Source organism: Engystomops pustulosus, chromosome 11 (genome assembly GCF_040894005.1).
Source record: "Engystomops pustulosus chromosome 11, aEngPut4.maternal, whole genome shotgun sequence".
Taxonomy (NCBI): domain Eukaryota; kingdom Metazoa; phylum Chordata; class Amphibia; order Anura; family Leptodactylidae; genus Engystomops; species Engystomops pustulosus.
Window position 1 is genome coordinate 39162910 of NC_092421.1, and position 21979 is coordinate 39184888.

Sequence of the window (21979 nt, forward strand, 5' to 3'; positions counted from 1 at the left end):
CAGGTACATTCCGTGGACAGACCCGTGGACCATTATTACGTCCCTTGGCAGTCCAACAGAGGAGACGGGACCACACAATGGCATCATGAGGTGCCGATAGAAGAGGGAGGGAGCCCCCTCTCTCACCAGGCACAAATATTCCTGGGCTCACAGCATTTACCACAGGTTCCAACAGATTAAACAGTCCAGATCGGGTTACGGCACTGACCATTGTGGTCTATGGCAACTGTTCACAGTGTCGTGAGCACACCATGCTTCAAAAAATAGGACTTGACCTACATTTTGCTAGATTTGCGGCTTCCCAGCTACTATGGAGAGGGGAGGGATGGGAAGGCGTGAGGAGAGCTCCCCTCCTCTCTTCTCCTTCCACCCATATACAATGGGGCACATTTACTCACTCGGTCCGCGGAGTTCACTGAAAGTGCATTGTCCAACAATAATGCAATAATGCCGCGATTCACTAAAATCTTGCGCCCAATATCCTGCATGTGTTGCTTCCCAACTCAGGTCTGCCCGACTTCAACTTCTTCTTTCTGGTGCATGTAAGTTCATTGGATTGCGACACAATTTGAATATTAAATCTATAGCTTGTTTTGGCACTATGGTCTAGGTGTGACTTCACAGAAGGTAATGCCTCTGGTCAAAATCCGCCATATAGATAATCAAACAATTTCTATAATCAAAAAGACCTCTAAATAATTCTGTACAATCTATTCACAATGGTAGAAATAAAAGCAGAAGCTCATGTTACAGTAAATTGTATGAATTTCACTAACAGTGACTGGTTTACTTCTAAGGCTCAGTTCAGCCTTGCTTTGTGTTTTTTTTTTTTTTTTTTAGAAAGGTGAAAAAAATAATTAAGGGAGGTGTACAGATAGTATTACATTAAACTTCCATACCCCATAGACTTTAATGTACCTACTGCTATCTTTCGTTACATATTCTTTATTAATATTGGCATAACATATTGTCTAGTGAGTGGAGCTCTACCCACATAACTCTCTCAAATTAGAGACTTAAAAGGGTTTACCCATAAAAGAAAGTGATGTTTACACAATAAAGATTATTTTTAACTCCTTACAATTTTACTCATTTTTATTGCTCCTTTCACAGAGCTCTCTAGGTGCGATCCCAGAGGAGAACGCACAGCAGCGTGCGCCCAATATCACCTATATGCCTCCCTTGGATAAATACCTTCTCTGTCTGTAGCTTGTAGAGTAAGTCTCTGCACACTGCTGCTTGCCAGCTGGAAGTACCTGTGTCTGAGCTGGTCTTGTAATGCAGGGGGACAGGCAGGAAGCAGAGAGCACTGCTGTGTGCAGACAGCAGAAGATATTCATGAGAAGTACATAATCTGAAGGTTCATGATTGGATCCAGGGCCAACCAAATTATAAATAGCAATAGAGACAGGTTGGAATTATATCTGTGAAATGCTGTAATTTTTAATAACAGTGAATTAGAGAAAGTTTTATTTTGTTATACTAAGTAAATTTAAGAATTGTGTCTTCATGGCACTGCAGCTTGTCCTTTTGAAGTGAACAGAACTTGCTGCAGTAATAGGTACAGCCACCATTAAATACAAGTCATTGTACCTGCTCAAACATTGATGAGAAATATCCGCTTGGGGAACCAATTTAGCCTTGCACTTGAAGTACTGCAAATCACACTTCTAGGGATCAAGGCAGATTGGGCGCCCACCAAAATTATGGACCTGGCCAAAGCTATTAGCAGGTCCGTACTGTAATAAAAAAAAAATCAATAGCATCTGCATCTGTAAGACACAGCGGCACAATGAGGTACATTTATTTATGTCTGAGAAATGGATCCTGATGATATGAACTATACACCCCAATGTCTCTTAAAGGCACCAAAACATATGAACATAGTTCTTGTAAGCACAGTGTGCAGTCCACAAAGGCTCACTATATATCTTATGTATATGGCATATCAAATCTGGCATACCAAATCTGTCAAAGTCTTCTAGAGCCAAGATAGAACAGGTATCTCCAGTTCTGTAGCATGCAGAAACACCATCATAATGTTTAAAATGACACCAAGATAGGGGAATCTGAAGTGACCCCCCTCCAGCTTCTGCAAAGGATATTTCATCCACTGCCTGGGAGTGTGGTAAAAGCTGGTGACAGGTGGTCTTTAAGGATGGCTCTCAGTCCTTCATAGGTACTTTCCCATAATTATCAACGTAAACTGTGGATATCCTGTTATTTTCACACACATTAGATTGTAGTGATCCTTGAATAGTTCCAGCTACAGAAACTGGCAGTAAGCAGGAGCCATCTGTGTTTTAGTGAGCCATTATTATCTTGTCTCTCCTATTTTAAGCTTATTCCCATTTCCTCAGCCTATGCGCTTGTAATATCGTGAAATTCAACAGTCTGGAATGGAATGGAATGGCATGGCACAGTAAAGCTGGTGCTAATGAGGTAAGGAGACACATGATTTCCAGATTTTTTGGATGACCTTTGAGGATTACTCTTGCATTTGATCATTTTGCCAATCATATCACAGTCATCCTCAAAGCAAGACAACATCATGGGTGCTTCAGTAACTTTAAAGTACAATCTCTTGAACTGGAAATGAACCGATGGTAATTTTACAAATTTATACAGGATATAGGAGCAGATGCCGTAAGACTAGTAGAGTGGTCGCTTTCATACAGGATTTATAGGAGGTGTTTGTGTGGAAGAAAATGTCAAAAATGCTGATACGAGACATAAAGAGATGCTCAGCTGCACTGAATTATGTGGAAGCTATAGCTAAACTGAAGAATAACAACTATATATTGTGTTGTGCTATCCATATTTTATAATATCATAATTTTAAAGCATTTTTTAAGCAATTCATAGATAAAAATTATAATGGTAAGTTTCTTCCACTTCTAACGTAGCTCTACTGCATACAGTTCATGCAAGTCATAATGTACAGTTAGATCCTAAGCTTCCCATAATGGTTGGAAAAACAACACTATGGTTGTTATAATAATTATATAAGGAAATTAATTTAAATAGGATATTGAATTTAAAAATGATTTGGTGTTTAAATATAGTAAGTCATGGGGGCGGTCTAGCCATGAAGCGGCACAGACGCGGGTGAACTCAGCTCCGTGTCGGGCCATAGTACTGGGGGCTTTTATGCACTGCTATAAATCAGGTTCAGATGTTCATCCAGGATCCTGCAAGGGAGGACACCGATATTTAACTTTTTTCACCGTCTCCGCACCTGCTCAGTTTTCTACAAAGTGCAAGTCCCTCCTGAGCCCACCACGCCGCCGGCCATCTTGCACACATGTGGCACCTGCACCTGACTCCAAGAAGGGACATCGAGGCACACTGGGGGGCAAAGAAAGTTAGCTCCTAGAAAGGAACAGGATCAGTGCTCCTTCCTCTCTGCCCCAGTACCTGAGCCAAGATCAGAACCCTCAGCTTACCAGCCTTGCGGATCTCCAGCAGCAAAAGGCCACCTTCAGCCCTGCCAGCCTGCCAGCCCTCCAGGACAGGTTAGTGATGTCGTCCCATCCATCATCCTCCGTCCTGCCAGAACACCGATTGGGCCCTAGGGATTGACGAGAAGCAGGGCACCACCTGCAGCCCCCCTCCCAAGAAACCCCAGCTGTGTGAAGACCCTTCATTGGCCACAGCTCGCTTCCTGCAGTACCACCTCGTACCAACACCATACAGTCAAGCATCACTGGGCATCACAGGGCACCCCACAACTTACTGAGGCACAGGTCACTGTTAGCCTCCCACAGCCTGATCTGCTCCCTCCAGAAGTGGCACTCACTATGCCTAAAGATTACCCTGAGCTGCAGGATCTCTTAGCCTTTCTCCACTCCAGGAGGGATATGCATATTTAAAGGGGGCCTGGAAACAGGACCTGCAACATGTCCAATCTAATCTCTCACAACTACAGGAAAACACAGATGACTTTGACCACTTCAGAGCTGATGTAACTTCTGCCATACAGTCATTCTATCGGAATGACTTGTAAAACCGCAATAGACCTAATAAGATCTGCTTCTGTGGGCTCACTGAAGCTACACACCCTAATGACCTCATGCCTACCCTCACAGGTATTTTCAACACACTATTAGGTCGCCCTGCGGACACTCATATTGAGATCGACAGAGCTAAAGGGCTAAAAACACTGACCCTTCTCACCCCAAGAGACGTCATTTTCCGCATCCCCTACTATGGCCTTAAGGAAGAAATTATGCAAAAAGCTATGGCCAAGGGAATTTTGGACTGTAATGGGGACACAATCTCACTGTTTCTGGATCTATCCAGAGGCGCTCACCACCAGTGTGCACAACTACACCTGCTCCGGTCTATGCTGCAAGCTAGAAATAAACCCTATTGCTGGGGCTTTCCCTTTACCCTTAATGTAAAGATTGGAAATAGGCAAGAATTTCTGCAACACCTGGAAGATCTTCTATCCTTTCTCCGGGCCCTCGACTTTCCACACAAGGACCTGCTGCACTGGGAATCACTTTCAATAGATCTGCCCCCACCAGACCGCTGTAGCGCCACCTGGGAAGCAGACTCACCTCCTGGTCCTTCTACCCCATGACCACAATGTCAAAGGAACCGAAGACCTCCTTCAGCTGAAGCTTCACATGAGACCTAGGAAACTGCTATCTGATGGCATGGCCAGTTTCAGCCCTTAATACCATATGTGTTTGTTGACCTTCGTATGGGAGGTGACATCACTTTGGCGCTTGAGTAGTCGCTTCCACTCTTTTTCGCAGATGGGGTCGCCTGCCCACCACCTACATTTTTGCCATATTCCTCAAGGCATTTGTTTAAGCCTTGATTCAATGCCAAGGGACTCAATGTTCTTGAAAAGAGAGACAAACTCTATACTCCTTTCACAAAAAAAATGTCAGCATTCTCTGCCTACAGGAGACTCAATTTCACTCTGCACACACCCCATCCACAAATAACAAATACTACCCTAAGAGCTACCATTCACCTAATCCCAAAGGCAGATCGAAAGGGGTTTCCATCTTCATCCACAATTCTCTACAATGTAGAGATGAAAATAGACCCCAATACCTGATACTTGTTCCTGGTCTTTATGATTGGCACTCAGGTCTTTAACATCACCAACACATATACACCCAACATAAATCAGGTGGACTTCCTTCTCCGCGCACTTGATGACCTTGGCGCCTTTGCATGGGGTTCCTTAGTTCTGTGTGGAGATTTTAATCTTCTGCTAAATCCACTCTTGAACACATCCTCTGGTCAGGGTGCCATATCCTACAGTAAGATTAACAGGCTGTGCAAGTCTCTCCATAATATGCAGCTGTTCAACGCGCCACACCTGTAGCACCCTGAAGAGGCACCATGCCTGCAGCACCCTCAGGAGAGAAACTACTCCTTCTACTCTGCCCCCCATAACTCACATAGCCATATAGATTACATTCTCATGGCCCATCCTCTCCTCTCTCATGTCACCACTACTAAGATAGGCTCCATTTTCATCTCTAATCACACCCTAATTTTTTGCTCCATCACTCTGTGCCCTGCTGCACATCAGCGCTGCACTTGGTGCATCAATGAGTCCTTCTTACAAGATGCCTTTGCTCAGCGGACCTGAAAAAAAAACAGGTTTGCCACTGACTAAGCAGATTCTCCTACCTCAGTGCCCATGAAATGGGAAATTCGGAAGAGCATGCTGAGGGGAACCCTTATTAAATATGGCTCCATACTCAAAAAAAACCCTACTTTTAAAACCTTTTTTAAAAAACTACTTTTTAAAACTTTTAAGTCCCTCCTGTCCAGGCTCCAACACCTGGAAGCTAAACATTAGCGATGTCTCCAAGAGGAAACCCTACGGGAGCTGACAATAGTATGCCATAGACTGTAAGAACACTTGAAGCATGGCCTGAGGAGGCTCCTACAATTATGAACCCGCACCTGTTACGAGTGGGGCAATAAACTGGGCAGAATACTTGCTAAGGCCCTACGAGATAAACAAGCCCTCTCTTACATACCCACCATCAAAGGGCCCGGAGAAAAAAAAACACCACAGAAGGCATTGCAAAAGAGTTCACTACTTTTTACAAAGCCCTGTATAACCTCCCTCCTCCTTCTGATCCCCCACAACTGCTACTGACCTCTCTGCCTACGTAGATAACACTGCCCTCCCCTCTCTCTTGAGCAGTCATTGCAAAGCTAGATGAACCCTTCACACAAAAGGAACTCTTCCAGGTGATCACATCCCAGTTGACTTGAAAAAGCCCAGGCCCTGGCTGCTTCACAGCTTCCTTCTACAAACTGCTCTCTGAGGAGTTCTCTCTGTACCTCTTAGGAGCATTCAAGACATAGTGCATGCTGGCCATATGATCTCATGCGAGGGATTAATATTGATGGCCACCAGTACAAATGCTCCACTTTTGCTGATGTAGGTGATGAGCTGTCTGTTGTGGCGCACACACAAATTCAGGTATGGTACATCGTGGCAAGAAAAGCATTTATTTGAAAATCTCGGATCACAACGTGTTTCGGAGTAGCGAAGACTCCTTTCTCAAGTCGTGTGAGACTGAAAATGAAGTACATGTACAAAACATACAAATAAACAAACAATAAAAAATAAAAAATGGAGCAAATTAAATTTTAGAAGGAGCTGGTAAGGGTGCTACATATCAGTAAGTATAAAATAGTAATATTAGTAATAAAATTGATAATAAAATATATAGGTTTATAAACAGATGATTGGAAAAATATTTTGGTAAATATAAAAATATTTTGGTATATAAAAAAGTAAAGGGGTATTTTGGAAGGTAGGATACATATGTAGACCATTGTTGGCTGTGTATATGATAAAAATGCATCACTAAAGAGTGTAGAAATATATATACAATATTAAAAGCTGAACCAGATCGTGATCTAAATAGATATATTAACCCCTTAAGGACGCAGGGTTTTTCCGCTCATTTCTCGCTCTCCAACTTCAAAAATCCATAACTTTTTCATTTTTTACGTGTACAGACCTGTGTGAGGGCTTATTTTGTGCGTAACAAATTTTACTTTCCCGTAATGTTATTTATTTTAACATGCCGTGTACTGCGAAGCTGAAAAAAAATTCCAAATGTGAAAAAACTGAAAAAAAAAACGCACGTTCTTGTGGGCTCAGTTTTTTCGACTTTGACTGTGTACTCCAAATAACACCTCAGCTTTATTCTTTGGTTCGGTGCGATCGCGGTGATACCAAATTTATATAGGTTTTATTGTGTTTTAATACATTTTCAAAAATTAAACGAATGTGTACAAAAACAAAAAAGACAAAAACATTTTTGCCATCTTCTGACGCTAATAATTTCATTTTTTAAAAAGGTATAAAAGTCACATTTCGGACATTTCCCGCCTCGGAGGTCACCGCCGCCGTAACCGCTTTTATATTTTGATAGATCGGGCATTTTGGGACGCGGCGATACCTAATACGTTTGTGATTTTTACTGTTTATTATGTTTTATATCCGTTCTAGGGAAAGGGGGGTGATTTGAACTTTTAATATTTTATATATATTTTTTTCTTTTTTTTCACTATTTTTTAGACCATCTAGGGTACATTAACCCTAGATGGTCAAATCATTCCTGCCATATACTACAATACTTCTGTATTGCAATATATGGCATTTTTGCACACTATACATTACAATGAGCCACAGGCTCATTGTAATGGATATGCAGAAGCCATGTATCCTCGGGTCAAACGAAGACCTGAGGCTACCATGGCAACCGATCCCCGCCCCCGCGCGCCGCCGTCTTTTAAATGCCGCCGGCAACTTTGGGGTTAATAGCTAAGGGGTTATTAGCGGTGGGGGTTTTCTGCAATATGCAAAAACCCCCACCTTTGTATGAAGAGGACTCAGCCCGTGAGCCCTCTTCATACACTCCTTATACCTCTGCGCCGTAGAGCTACGGCGCAGAGCGTTAAAGTGTTAATAAATGCATACACAGATTAATAGGTGAATCATACAACAATTGTGGCACTTAGAAAAGCAGGTAAGTTGGTTAATAAATAGATAAATATATATAAATAAACCAATAAATAAAAAAGCAAATAGACGTGACTTTCAAATTAATTGTCATATAGGAACCTGGTAATATGACAATTAATTTGAAAGTCACGTCTATTTGCTTTTTTATTTATTGGTTTATTTATTTATATATTTATCTATTTATTAACCAACTTACCTGCTTTTCTAAGTGCCACAATTGTTGTATGATTCACCTATTAATCTGTGTATGTATCTGTGTATCTGTGCTTTTAATATTGTATATATATTTCTACACTCTTAGTGATGCATTTTTTATCAGATACACAGCCAACAATGGTCTACATATGTATCCTACCTTCCAAAACACCCCTTTACTTTTTTATATACCAAAATATTTTTATATTTACCAAAATATTTTTCCAATCATCTGTTTATAAACCTATATATTTTATTATCAATTTTATTACTAATACAGGCAGTCCCCGGGTTACATACAAGATAGGGTCTGTAGGTTTGTTCTTAAGTTGAATTTGTATGTAAGTCAGAACTGTATATTTTATCACTGTAATCCCAGCCAGAACTTCTTTGGTCTCTGTGACAATTGGATTTTAAAAATGTTGGGTTGCCATAAGAATCAATATTAACACTAAAGCTTCATTACAGACACCTGTGATAACTGTTATAGCTGTTTATTGTAGCCTTGGACTAAAGTACAATAAATTACCAATATCCAGAGGTCCGTTAGTAACTAGGGGTCGTATGTAAGTCGAGTGTTCTTAAGTAGGGGACCGCCTGTATTACTATTTTATACTTACTGATATGTAGCACCCTTACCAGCTCCTTCTATTCTTCAAAAAATAGAATTTGCTTCATTTTTTATTTTTTATTGTTTGTTTATTTGTATGTTTTGTACATGTAGTTCATTTTCAGTCTCACACGACTTGAGAAAGGAGTCTGCGCTACTCCGAAACACGTTGTGATCCGAGATTTTCAAATAAATGCTTTTCTTGCCACGATGTACCATACCTGAATTTGTGTGTGCGCCACAACAGACAACTCATCACCTACCTCTGCATATTCCAATCGCGATCGTCTTGGCAACCGAGTCCCGATGCCTATTGTCTGAAGGCAGCACCTCATCACCCACCAACGTTATACCAAACGCTTATTAGTGTTGTGCCTAATATAGCACAACCCCATCTGGTGAGCCTCAATTGTTACTTTCTCTCTATTTGCTACCACCACTCATACTTGAATAAGAAATACTACTCTATGAGCGCTATTCGGTTTCCCCTTGTTTGCCTTTCTATCCTCTCCCACTTTTGCTGATGATATCCTCCTTTACCTTACTGATCCTCATCCGACACTGCCGTCCTGATGGATTGTCTACAAACATGTGTACATTTTTTTAAATTTACGATGATTTAGACAAAAAAATGTTAAATTGTACACAATTTTGTTTTGACCCCATTAAAACTATTAAAGGGTCAAAAAACTTCATAAACATTGCTTTACATATGTTAAGGGGTGTAATTTCTAAAATGGTATTATGGGGTTTTACTATTATTTAGGCCTCTCAAAGTAACTGGACAACTGAGCAGGTCCATCAAAAGTATGATTTTGCTTTTTTTAATGAAAATGTGAAAAATTGCACTTAAAGTTGTAAAGCAGGATGCACCACTGTAAAGAAGAAAAGTCCTAGATTTACCAAACAAGTGACTTTTTATAACTACTTAAATAGGACCTGTCACCAGATTTTGACCCCCCTGACTAACAATGCCTGCTGATAAATGGTTGCAAGTCCTCCCCATATCACCTTAAATTAGCTGCCAGTGGTGCACTGTACCTTAATTGCATTTTTTTTTATATGGAAATTAGCTTTTCTGATTTGTCTCTGGCAGCCTGAGAGAGGAGATGAGTCAGAGATACCAGTGGGCCACGCCCCATTATTCTGACAGCTCTGTGTCTCTTCAAATCACTGCTCTGCCTCCTTGTACTTAGGGACCGTCTGCTAATATTCAACTACAGACACATAAAGCTCTATGTACAGATGGGAAATATTGTTTCACTTTTTTTACACGGTGCCTTGTGTTACATTCATGACATGTGACCAGTGACATCAACTCGGGTCCCTCAGACTTCTAAGAATAGCAAACTGTACACCATGTATGTGATTACATGATTACACAGCAGCCTCCATGGAGGATGGATAGGGGTATAAGTGTAGAAGTCCATGGAGGTAGCTGTGACTTCATGTGGTCAGGTACATGCATGGGGAATGGGGCTATAGTTAAGAGGCTAAAGTACCGGAGATGATGTCACTCTGGTCACATGACATGAACTGTGACCAGTAAGGAAGTATAAGGCATGGGGAGGATTAGGAGGGAGGGGCCGAGCAGGACATGCCCCTCTGATGCCAGGGAATATAAGATAAAACGTGATTTAGGTGGACGTAAGCAAAACTTTTTTTTAGCGAAGTCTGTCAATAGAGCTATATGTCACTAACTGTGCAAATGTGGTGACAGGTTCCCTTTAAAAAAGTTTCAATATATCTTACACAAGCTTGAAAATATAGACTGGAATGAGTGACATAATAATGTAAACTTTAAAAATATTGACTAAACAGACATAATAACGTATTTGGTTACTATTGGCATGTAGAGCTTGATAAATTTCCTCGAGTGTATCAAAGCGATAGCATGACAACCAAGAATGCATGTTTTTTTTTATTTTTATATAACACATACAACATATAACAACATATACAGCTGATACAGATGTGGTACAGGGATGTGGTGCTTACTTATATGCAAGTACATTATGTATTATCATGCCAAGAGCTTACTCACATCCTTTATCCATCTCCCCCGGTCTATAGGTTGTACCTAAATGACATCCCTGTGTAAAACTGTTCTAAATAAATCCAGTGATGAAGTAAAGTATGCATGAAGGACACTACACGGTCCGGACATTATCGCCAATGACATGTTCAGGGATAGCTTTTCTGCTTAGGGTCCATACAATACAAAGACCTTGAGAACAACAATGACGACAAGCAATTATCGGCACATTCACACGTAACACAGCGAGAAGTAGTTCAAGGTTCTAAAAGAAATGTATGTTCCAGTTCTTTATGTGCAGCTGCAATAGTGCAGTGTGTCATTCATAACATCCGTGTAGGAAGCGGACAATACAGTATAAATCAAGAATAAACGGCAGTAGAAAACAACAGATAAATTTCATTCAAAAGGTAATAGCATTCATTTTCAGTTTCATAAAAATAAAGTCAAACTACATTTATAATTTTGGATAGACACAGGCTATGAAAGTAATTAATAAAGGAAAAAACTGCATTGTGCACCGTGAGACAGTACAACTTTGCTACAGAATCCATTTACAGAACTCTATGTGGGTTTGTTAATCTTTTTAATTTTTTTTTTTTTTCTGCACCGCATTATTCTAAGGCCAAAAAAGTGATGCGACAGAGCAGGTCCTATACACGGCACGGGCATCCGTTTTCAATGGACATGTCCTGCGGGCTGCAAGTGATGAAACACAGCTGTTGCCTGAAGGCTGGTAATTGGACATGGTTGATATTGCGTAGGTAGGTGAAGATACTATTATTTTGTAATAAATGGGCAAACGTCTGCCTTGGTTACAACAGTATGCAACAAACTGCAGCAAAAGCAAGGTGCCACACAGCAGAATTTTAGAACTGTTCCAACTGTCCCCTACTGTAGCCTACAAAATGGTGTGCTTCCCTTGTAGGGTCACCTGATGTGTCCAGCTCTTGGTAACATATACACATAGTAGTATAGTGTGTGTTTATGTGCATTAGCTAAGCAGTTAGATACATTGGGTGGCATTTATTAGGGTATCTACATCAGAAAACTGACATAGAAGCCCTGAAACCAAGAATCGGCAGGAATTGCAATTATTTCCTTTACACCACGGGCATAGAGGAGCATAAAGGTGGCGTGGGAAGCAATAGAGCGGGCCAACAGCGGGCTTTCCTGCCTCGACCCTGCACACATGGCCGCCCCGTCAGATACATTAGGAAGCTTAAAGGAAACCTACCACTTGTAGTGGCAGGTTTCTGATGGAAGTACCGGGCACCAGCTCAGGGTGAGCTGGTGCCGGAGCTTATTTTTGTTAGTGTTATAAACCGCGGTATCGCGGTTTAAAACACTTTTTAAACTTTATAACTGGCGCAGGGAGGTACGCGCATAGCGCGGTTTAAAACACTAACAAAAATAAGCTCCGGCACCAGCTCACAAGTGGTAGGTTTCCTTTAAGCCTGAGTGCCGACTCCCCCATTGTAATGTATGCAAAAGTGAGTACAACCCTAACATTTTTGGAAATGTATTTTTATTTATTTTCATGAGACAACACTTTCATACAGTGTAAAGTATGATTGGTATAACCAAATTTGATGTGCCCTCAAAGTAACTCAACACACAGCATTTTTTAAAGGGTAATTATTTTTTTTTTACAGGGTTCACTGTGCGGATCCAGTAATGATTCTGTTTTATTATACGGATTGTCACGGATGCAGCAATACCAAATATGTGGGGGCTTTGTGTATTTTCTTTCAGTTTACTGAATAAAAACTAATTTGGAAAAAAAAATCTTGTTCATTTTAGCATCACTATATTTTCATATTCATAACTTTTTTTATTTTTCAACTGACGAATCTGGTTAAGGGCTTATTTTTTTGCAAGAAAAGTTGTTCTTTTTAGTAGTCTAAGTAGTGCCTAACATTTTTTAATCACTTTTTAAAGCATTTTTTTAAGGATATTAATAAAAAAATTCTCTATTTGCGTGTTTACCGTACAGGTCCAGTAATGATTCTGTTTTATTGCACAGATTGTTATGGACGCAGCTAAATTAAATATGTGGGGGATTTTTTTGTGTATTTGTGGTTTTTCTTATACTTTCTAAAGTGTTGTTATGGGAAAGTGACATTTTAGGGGCTTATAATTGTATGAATGTTTTTTTTAAAGTTTATTTTAATGTTTAAACTTTACATTTTTTTAAACTTTTTTTAACGTATGAAAACTTGAACTTGAACCAGCGATGCTCTGACATTTAGTACCTTACAGGTTATGATCTGCTCCATCAGGAAGAGGACAATTTCTCCCGGACTTATTTTTTCTCTGCTAAATTCAAAATCAAATGTCTTAAGCTCAATGCAGCACAACTCCACACTGCCCCAGTATGCACAGCCTCTCTCTCTTCTGTATACACAGCCTCTCTCTTCCCCTGAATACACAGCCTCTCTCCTCCCATGCATACAAATCCTGTTTCCCCTGTATACACAGCCTTTGCCCCCTTTATAGACAGCCTCTCTCCCCTGCATACACAGCCTATCCCTACTTTCCTGTATACAAAGCCTCCACCCCCCCCCCCCATATACAGAGTAGATAGGAGAGTGGATGCAGGTGTGTATCAGAACATTCTTCAACTGCTCATGTTTCCTTCCTTGTGTTCATCACTAAATCAGCCAGGAATCTTCATGCAGGACAAATCTCCCCTATCACACTGGGTATAGAAGTTCCTTGAAAGAAAAAACATTGAAACAATGAAATGGCCAGCCCAAAGTCTTTATCTAAACCCAACATAAAACTTCTGGAAAATCCTTGGTGACAAAGTTATTGCCAAGAAACCTGTGACAACGGGTGTTATGGATAAATGATTATGATTAAGGATAAATAGACCCAAATGGCAAAATTCAGGTATGGTTACAATCCAGTTTAATACCCCGGCAGTTAACTATTTAAATGCTCCTGTCAAAGTCGCTGGTGACATGTAATTTATCTGGCACATGTGTGCTGCCATTTTGGGCAGGATGAGTGCTCCCCAATGACGTTTTAGGAATCAATTAAAATTTAAACAGTTAACTGGGGGCGTGATCCGAATTCAGTACCTGAAGCCTTGCCCAAACAGGATTTTTAAGATCTGGTCCGCTCATTCCTAGATATAATCTTTACCTGTGCTACAGTCATTGCTGCTCTAATTATGAGCATCACATTTTTTGGTAAAATGAAGACTTCAAGTTGATATACTTTAATAATCTGTTCTAGTGGCATTGTGTACTGCTTACAAAAAATCCATTAAATGTTGATCAATGAAGATAACTTTATTTCTGAAATAATCAAGTGATCATACATTGTTATATTACATCATACGTTCTTTATTTCATACATTTTTTCTTATTCATATTTATATAGATAGAAAAAACTAATAATTACATAAAAGAAAAACAAAAACTGAATTGTAGTCAGTTATACCCTAGTTCTAATGATGACCCATTTTCTGCTATACTTATAACATCTCCGAGTTGTGTCTGTCATTAGCCTTAATATTCAGGTTAGTTACCCAACTATTCGTATACAAGAGGATAGATTAATTATAAGTGATATTTTCTTCTCAGACAGAAGATTTCTATTCTAGATCAACATGTCTTATCAGTTGACCTTGAACCACATTAATACTAAGGCTCTGCACTGTGACATCTAATTTGCTGAGATCAGAAGTAGTGTAGACCTGTTGTGTCTGTGAGTGGCGGAATATAATTGAAGTATGAATGACTCCAGGCATGGAGTGAGCATGTGCGGACACTACATGCTCTTATATTTAAGGGGAGGTTGAATCTCTGCCTCCCAGCAGCACATGAAAACAGCTATCTGCAGCTGCACAGATATGAACTTCACATCTCAGCTTCAGACTGAGCTAAAAATAATTTAGACTTGATAAACACTGAAAAGCCAACAGTTCACAGATATTATCTTAATTCAAGGATGGACTATCTATCAGTTCGAAAGGGCATCACCTGCCCACCTTACGATGCTAACTGTACCAAGATACTAGAGTCTCTGAGCACCTGGAATGATTCCGAAGTCAGTTCATACAAACTTGTAGAACTGCCACCAATAGCAACCACGGTAAGTTCCTTATCTGATGCTTTTATACAAATTTATCTTCTTCACCAGCAAATAACTTTTTGTCTTTTTTACTTCTACTTTACTTTTAGCTTGTAAGTTATTTGATATTGTTGTATTTTTCTTCATATAAAATGTACCATTAACCTATTGATATCTCATTGAATTTTGCACAATAAGCAACAAAGGAAATGTTTTAAAATAATGTAATTTGTTAACATTTTAGTTAATTTTGATATACAATATAACAATTTAATGTAATATAATACAATATATTATATTAACACAAATATAAAATGAAAGTATATAAAAAAAAGGTAATGATGAAGAAATTTCTATAGCAGGAATGACAAATTTTACTGAAGGACTATAAGGATCTGAAGCTGTAAATGTGACGTTGAGGTGAAACATGCAGAATGAAATCTGTGAATACCACAGGATGTGCTAAGTGGTCAATGCTGCAAATCCAAAGGGAGGGGGGATGTAGGTCAGTGATACATGGGAGCATCCTGCACCGGCTTGTCAGTTTCCTATACATTAGCTGTGTGTATTGAGCCCTAAGTATTAATGAGATTTGGGGCTTTAAGGTAACAGTGCAGCCTGTAAGCCATGTAATACTAAGTAGTTACCAGAACCCTAGCGGAGGGAAGTTGTGTTAGATGAAGTAGCTACACATGATTATTGCTGGATTTATATTTATAGTTTTCACTATTTTATCAGATATTGGGGCAGATTTATCAAGCTGTCTGAAAGTCAGAATATTCATAGTTGCCCATGGCAACCAACTACAGCTCAGCTTTCATTTTACCAGTGCTCATGAATATTTTAAAGGGGAGCTGTAATTGGTTGCCATGGGCAACTAGGAATATTCTGACTTTCAGACAGCTTGATAAATTTGCCCCATTATGTTAAAAGGATCATTTGAATTCTTTAGTCTGACACAGCTGTTATCTTGCTTGTATCAAAATTTACTACAAAAATACTTTATATTAGGTTTTAAAGAAAATTTGAAATGATTGATGTTAGCCATAAAATACTATTGAGATTCAGGGGTTATATTGAATATAAAGTAATTTACGAAGGTGTAAAGAAGGTCCACAAACTACATCCTTATCCAACAACTCTTATAATTAATATTAAAAGTAAGAGATACAGGCGGTTCCCTAATTAAGAACACCCAATTTACAGACGACCCCTAGTTACAAACGGACCTCTGGAAGTTGGTAATTTACTGTCCTTTAGTCCCAGGCTACAATAAACAGCTATAACTGTTATTAAATATGTCTGTAGTTAAGAGTTATTGTTAATCCTGGTTCTTATGACAACCCAACATTTTTATAATCCAATTGTCACAGAGACCGAAAAAAATTTGGTTGGGGTTATAAAATATACAGTTCCGACTTACATACAAATTCAACTTAAGAACAAACCTACAGACCCTATCTTGTATGTAACCCGGGGACTGTCTGTATATGGGAATATTATAAGAGATAATGTGTAATGTACTGAAATAATGTATATGTTTTCTTCCTTGAGAATTCTATTTAATGAATTCCCTCCATTACCCAAAGAGAGGTGCAACTTTTGTAGGATATAGCAATAACCAATTGTAGTGTAAATATAGTATAGCTATATAAACTCAACACAAATGACGTAAGGTAATATAATGGGTAGATATAATAAATGGGTAGATTTACTATTATTTTTATATATATATTTGTGGTAGAATATTCACTGCCATTTTTAAATTAACTATATCACGGGTGAACCTAAACTTTTCCCATCCAGTAGTAATATATGAGGTTATTTTTTTGTAAGTGTGTTCTCCATGCAGTGTCTCACACCCATGCTGACATCGGGTGTGAAGAGACACTATTTTTAAGAGTCAAGTTCTGCTTTGTAGCAGGTGACTGCACCCCTCATGCTGCCCCTAATTTTGCTGCAGGTTGTACTGTCTAAGGCAAGAGGTTCAATTCGCCTCATGGCTGATGTACCCCTGGGTGGTATAAACCTCTTGTAAAGCATTGTGAGTGCAGTTATTTCACTACTCATTGTACAAAATTCCCTTTCTAAAGCTGTTCATATATATAATATAGCTGTTATTTGAGGGATCTCAGCCGATACTCACATACACGTATGCAGGTAGGCTGGGCTCAGCCAAGCAGTTAATCTGATACAAATACTCTTATTAGGGGAAGTAGATGATTCCAGACAGTTATATATAACTTCTTAGGCTACCTGCACAAAACAGTCTTTGGGAAACAGTTGGGAAAATGGCTGATAAAATAACGGGAATGTACAAAGATCCATAAAAATATAGTTTATTTAGTGCAGCTGTGTGCCCTCTGTTCCATGCCCATTTGGATCCCCTTAAATCTGTCAGTGAAGAGTCAGGTGGCCAATATACATATTAGATGGTTTACTAGTTCTTCTAAAATCGTCTAATAGGTGCTTATGGGTAATATGTAGGCGAGTCTTCATAAATTCTCATGTTTTTTAGTGGATAACCTGATGTTTCTAGCTGTCTGACAGATGATTAGAAGTGGCTTATATCTCTGAGAATAAAAGGATTGAGCAGTCAAAGTCCACCATCCACAGCTGTGGGCGAATTAGGAGGACCCCATAGGAAATAGATAACAATCATATAATAACTGAAAAGCCAAGTTAAATTTACTCTAATATTAATAGTGGACTAGTTACTTATAACCTAAATTGAATTTTTTGACCACTTTGTTCAGGTGACAGATATGTACTGGTTAGTAACATTTTTTCACCAAAATAATACATTTCTGCTGATATGTTGATCCTTGTTATTACATTTTAGAGAATAAGAATAGGAAATCCTAAATCAACACAAACAGAAAAGCAACACAAAATGTTAATAAATAAATGTACTCAATGAGATTCTGAAGCACTACACACTTACTGACACACACACATATATATATATATATATATATATTACAAAAAGTGGTACAGGAGCTTTATATACATGGCATTTGGCTACTATGCTAATAGTTAATATAAATACAATTATTACCCTTGGAAAGGTATACTGGCCCCCCGCCTTTCTACCATGTAGCCTCCGCGGTTCTCTAGAGAGAGCGGATCACAATAGTCAGGGATGTAAAATGGTGTTTTTGCTGTTCTAGTGGTGACACATATATGTCCACTGTGAAGAAGTAACCTTTTACATAGTGCTTATAATTCTGACTTTCCTTGTTAATCTGATTCTATAAAAATTAGCATTGTGACACACTAATTACTTAATTTAGGTGGAGTTTAAAGGGGTTGTGGTAATGATTTCGGTGTTAAAAAGGGATAGAAATGGTTTATTTACTTATTTATTTTTAGATCAGATTTACTTCACTTGTTCCTGGTGGCAACTATTCTGATACTTTTGGGTCTCCCGCTGGTTTGTACTTCCTTTCTTTGGCTCAAGAAAGCTTAGGTGGTTATTAAGAAACATCAGAAAGAAGTGGCAGGGGATCAGTGACATAATAGGATCATTTACATTTCTTTTTCAGAATTTTGAGCATTTTTTTTTCCAGACGAGCCCTAACAAAATATTTAGAACACACAGAAATATTGGGATAGATTCCATGTGGCAGATTAGTATTAATTCTTCACTGACAGACAGTAAATTACAGTAACTCATATAAATGCAGAGCTCAAAGTGTTTTAGGCAAATTTAGTGCCAGACTCAACATTGATTTAATATTGAGTTATCATATTAAATTCTAAACACTCTTAAAACTGACAAGTAATGGCAAAAGATGTATCCCCTAAGATTTCCTAGTTACCCTTTATGTTACTGAATGCTACACCATGCAGGTTAAGATGTACTAATGTCACTACCTGACCCAGCTAAGCACTGTTATAAAATGAAGCATTCATTGCTAGGGATGAGTGGTTGGTTTCCTGAATGCTTACCTCCGCTGGTAAAAGCAGTGATTGGTTCTGGCACTGATTGAGAGTGTCACCTTTTAATGTCCCTGGCAGCGCCATAAAAATGTGCCTGTACTGCAGGGATTTAAATGCTGGCGGCGACTTTGTTGAACAAAAAGTTAATTAACACTTGGTGCTGACACCTGTTGTGGTTGTCAACGGTCTGGGTGAGACCAAACTATGTTTGGCACGGACCTGAACATTGTGGTTCAGCTCCACTCATCACTATTCCGCAAAGCAGATTGGACTTGCTGCGGCAGGGTACTTACAGGTTGTTCCACAGGTGCGACTAGCCCCTGGTGGAAGCCGAGGTCGAGGTACCTTAGCAGGAGACAGACTCATGGTCAGGTCCAGGCACAGGGTCAGGGCAACGTCAAGTTGAATCCGGGGTCAGCAATGGGAGGTCCAGGCAGATGGGTACGGGAACACAGGCACGCAGGTCACAACAACATGGAGGAACTCTGGTAACACAGGAACGCAGGTGACACAGGAACGCAGGATAATCGCTATTTAGCTTTCTCTAATGCTGTGAGGCACAAAGATCCGGGAGGGGACACAGAAAGGAGCTGGAATTTAAGCAGTATGGCTGGCCGGCCAGCGCCTATTATCGTTTCACGAGTTGTGCCCAAAGTGAGGGACAAAAACAATAGTAGGAATAAAAGCTAATTAGAGTCACTGACACGTAATAAATTAGGTGGAGGTGATGGAGGAAAAAAAAGTATCCACCAAAAAGCTGGCTGAAAACAATAATAATGCCCCCTTCCATCCCATGTATTGGTGTACATAATGGTGTTTATTTACTAAGGGTCCGCAGATTGCACTTTTGCTGGATTTTCAAAGTTTTCGGGATTTAACTGGGGATTGTGTCGCACGCGGATTGTGGCGCAGCTGTGCTGGCTTTCATGCAACAGAAATTGGGGGCGGGCCATCGGACGTTCTGACTGATTCGGCAGGATTTAAGATTCAAATTGTGTCGCAAGACAATGCAATTACATACACCGTGAAGAAGGTGAACTCCAGTGGAGCTGTGCAGGAAAGCGACACATGCAGGAACTCCGTGGATGGGTAAGTAAATGTGTCCCATTGTAGTGAAATGTCTATTTACCTGCATAGAACTAAGCTTTTACCCTCGCCAGCCTCTATGAAGTCTCCAATATAAAGCAAAGTTTCAGTCCACTGTCTTTCTCCTTATTTATGCCATTAATAACCAAATGTACATCTAGTCCCATTCTTACCCAATACTATATTTTAGATTTAAAAGACCTTACACGCCATTCACTCATACCTTCAAAACATTTTAGATTGTGAAAAAAGGGCCATCAATTACCTAGTCCACCATTCGGACTGTGCCACTGCATTCTATGGCTCTGGGGCCGGCAGGTGGTGCCCCTAGATACGGTATAATAATGTCTTTATCATAAAATACAGTTCCTGGTTCATGAGTTAAGGTTTGTGGAGTGTCTATATAGACGAGAACACTAGTCACAATAACAAACTGGTGGTTTTTAGCTAGAGTCCTATGACCAGTTAATTATATTAGCTCAGCTTTTTATCTAAGAGAAGTTAGCGCAATAAAGTCACATGTGAATGGCAGTGAACTACTGTCCTATAAATCAGAATGATAAGAGCATTTTCTCTCTGTACATACATGAAAAACAATGTATAGTTTATAAGTGTTATTGACAGCCATGTCCAAGAAAAGTTGACAATTATAACATAAAATTATTAACATTGCTGGACATCAGAAGCTGTAGATGTGGTCAAGGAGCCTTCCAGGGACCAGATAGACATTACTTAAAGGTTGTGGTACTTATGTTCTGTCTGGCAACTATTTTTCTTGGAGGACCACTTTATATATTAGAAACCTTATCCTCCATATTTATGTGTATGAGAATTGGATCACTTTTTTCTTTTTTTTAATATCAAAATATTGTATATTTGTTTTTTTCCTTTAGACTGCTACAAAATCAAACAAGTACATATTCACAGAGCTGTTCGTTTTCGGTTATGGAAAATTCAAATATTTTCAAAAGTTACAATTTCTGTTTGCGATGCTGCTCAGAGAGGTAGACAAGGGTTAAAAGCTGGAGTAGTTTGTTTGGTTGCTCTCAATCATATCATTAACTTGCTCTAAAGCTTCCTGGGCTCTGGATTCCTGTGCCAGTTATTGGTTTACTTACTTGTGTGTTCATTCTAGTTGAAATGGATTCGAACTTCTGCTATGTTTTCTGACCACCTTTGGATTTTGTAATGTGCAGCCATTTGATTGTAAAGATATTTTAGTACCTCTAAATATTCTCTGGACTATGATTATGTCTATGACATACGCTCTCTGTTTGACTCGGCATGCTGACCTGGCATTTGTTTTCCCTTCTCTCTTTCCCTTACATTATTTAATGTAGAGAATAGCGCTCAGTTGTGTCTGACATCTATGGAGGATGTCAAATAGGCAGGGACAGTGATAGGGGGTTTTATATCAGGGCTCCATCTCCCCCTTCAATAGAAATGTCATGATAGGCTACAGATTCTCTTTAATATTACGGTTAGAATTTTTCATGTGCATATAGCAAGAATCAAATTAACTAAAAAAGAGAAAGCCTTTAATAGAAATGAGATTGAATCAGTGGTTATCTAATGAAATCCATCTCTCTGATTGCAGGGCACTGATCCCATCACATTTGATGAGTCAAAGACTAATTTTTTCAGGGCATAAATCTTCTTATGAGATCAGGGATTTACTTTCAGTGTCAATAGCGTTAAGGCGTCTAAATTCTTAAGATTAATATCTTTTGCCATATAATGTGTAATGAAAATAATTTGAGCTTTAAATAAGGTCTGCATTAAAAATCAACAAATAAGTAACATTTTTATTTCTTTAAAAGATTGATATTTATATAATAAAGCATTATTTGTGACATACATGACAAGAGACTGAAATGTAGATGAGTATTTAAGCATTTTATCCTCCATTGTTTTACAGTCAAATTCTGCCCTATTACAAAAAATTACAAGCCACCAATGCACAAACACCAATCTGTGTGTCACAATCACTATTTCCTCATATATA

The 21979-nt window shown here is 39.1% G+C and overlaps 1 protein-coding gene and 1 long non-coding RNA gene across 3 annotated transcripts in view; both read left to right on the top strand.

Moving 5' to 3' along the window:
- Positions 1–12597, top strand: part of LOC140105973 (uncharacterized) — a 33620-nt gene extending 21023 nt beyond the window's left edge. The window contains exons 1-3 of one of the 2 annotated variants that reach the window (XR_011850691.1): positions 2367–2442; positions 11488–11627; positions 12519–12597. This is a non-coding gene — a long non-coding RNA (uncharacterized lncRNA). Of the gene's footprint in view, positions 1–2366; positions 2443–11487; positions 11628–12518 lie in introns of those variants that run through there. The other variant, XR_011850692.1, reaches the window with a different exon arrangement.
- A 2080-nt stretch (positions 12598–14677) lies between these two features.
- Positions 14678–21979, top strand: part of OPN4 (opsin 4) — a 33029-nt gene continuing 25727 nt past the window's right edge. Inside the window, exon 1 of the mRNA XM_072129954.1 lies at positions 14678–14967. Within this exon, the coding sequence (XP_071986055.1) occupies positions 14824–14967 (144 nt within the window). The 5' untranslated portion in view covers positions 14678–14823. The remainder of the gene's footprint in view (positions 14968–21979) is intronic.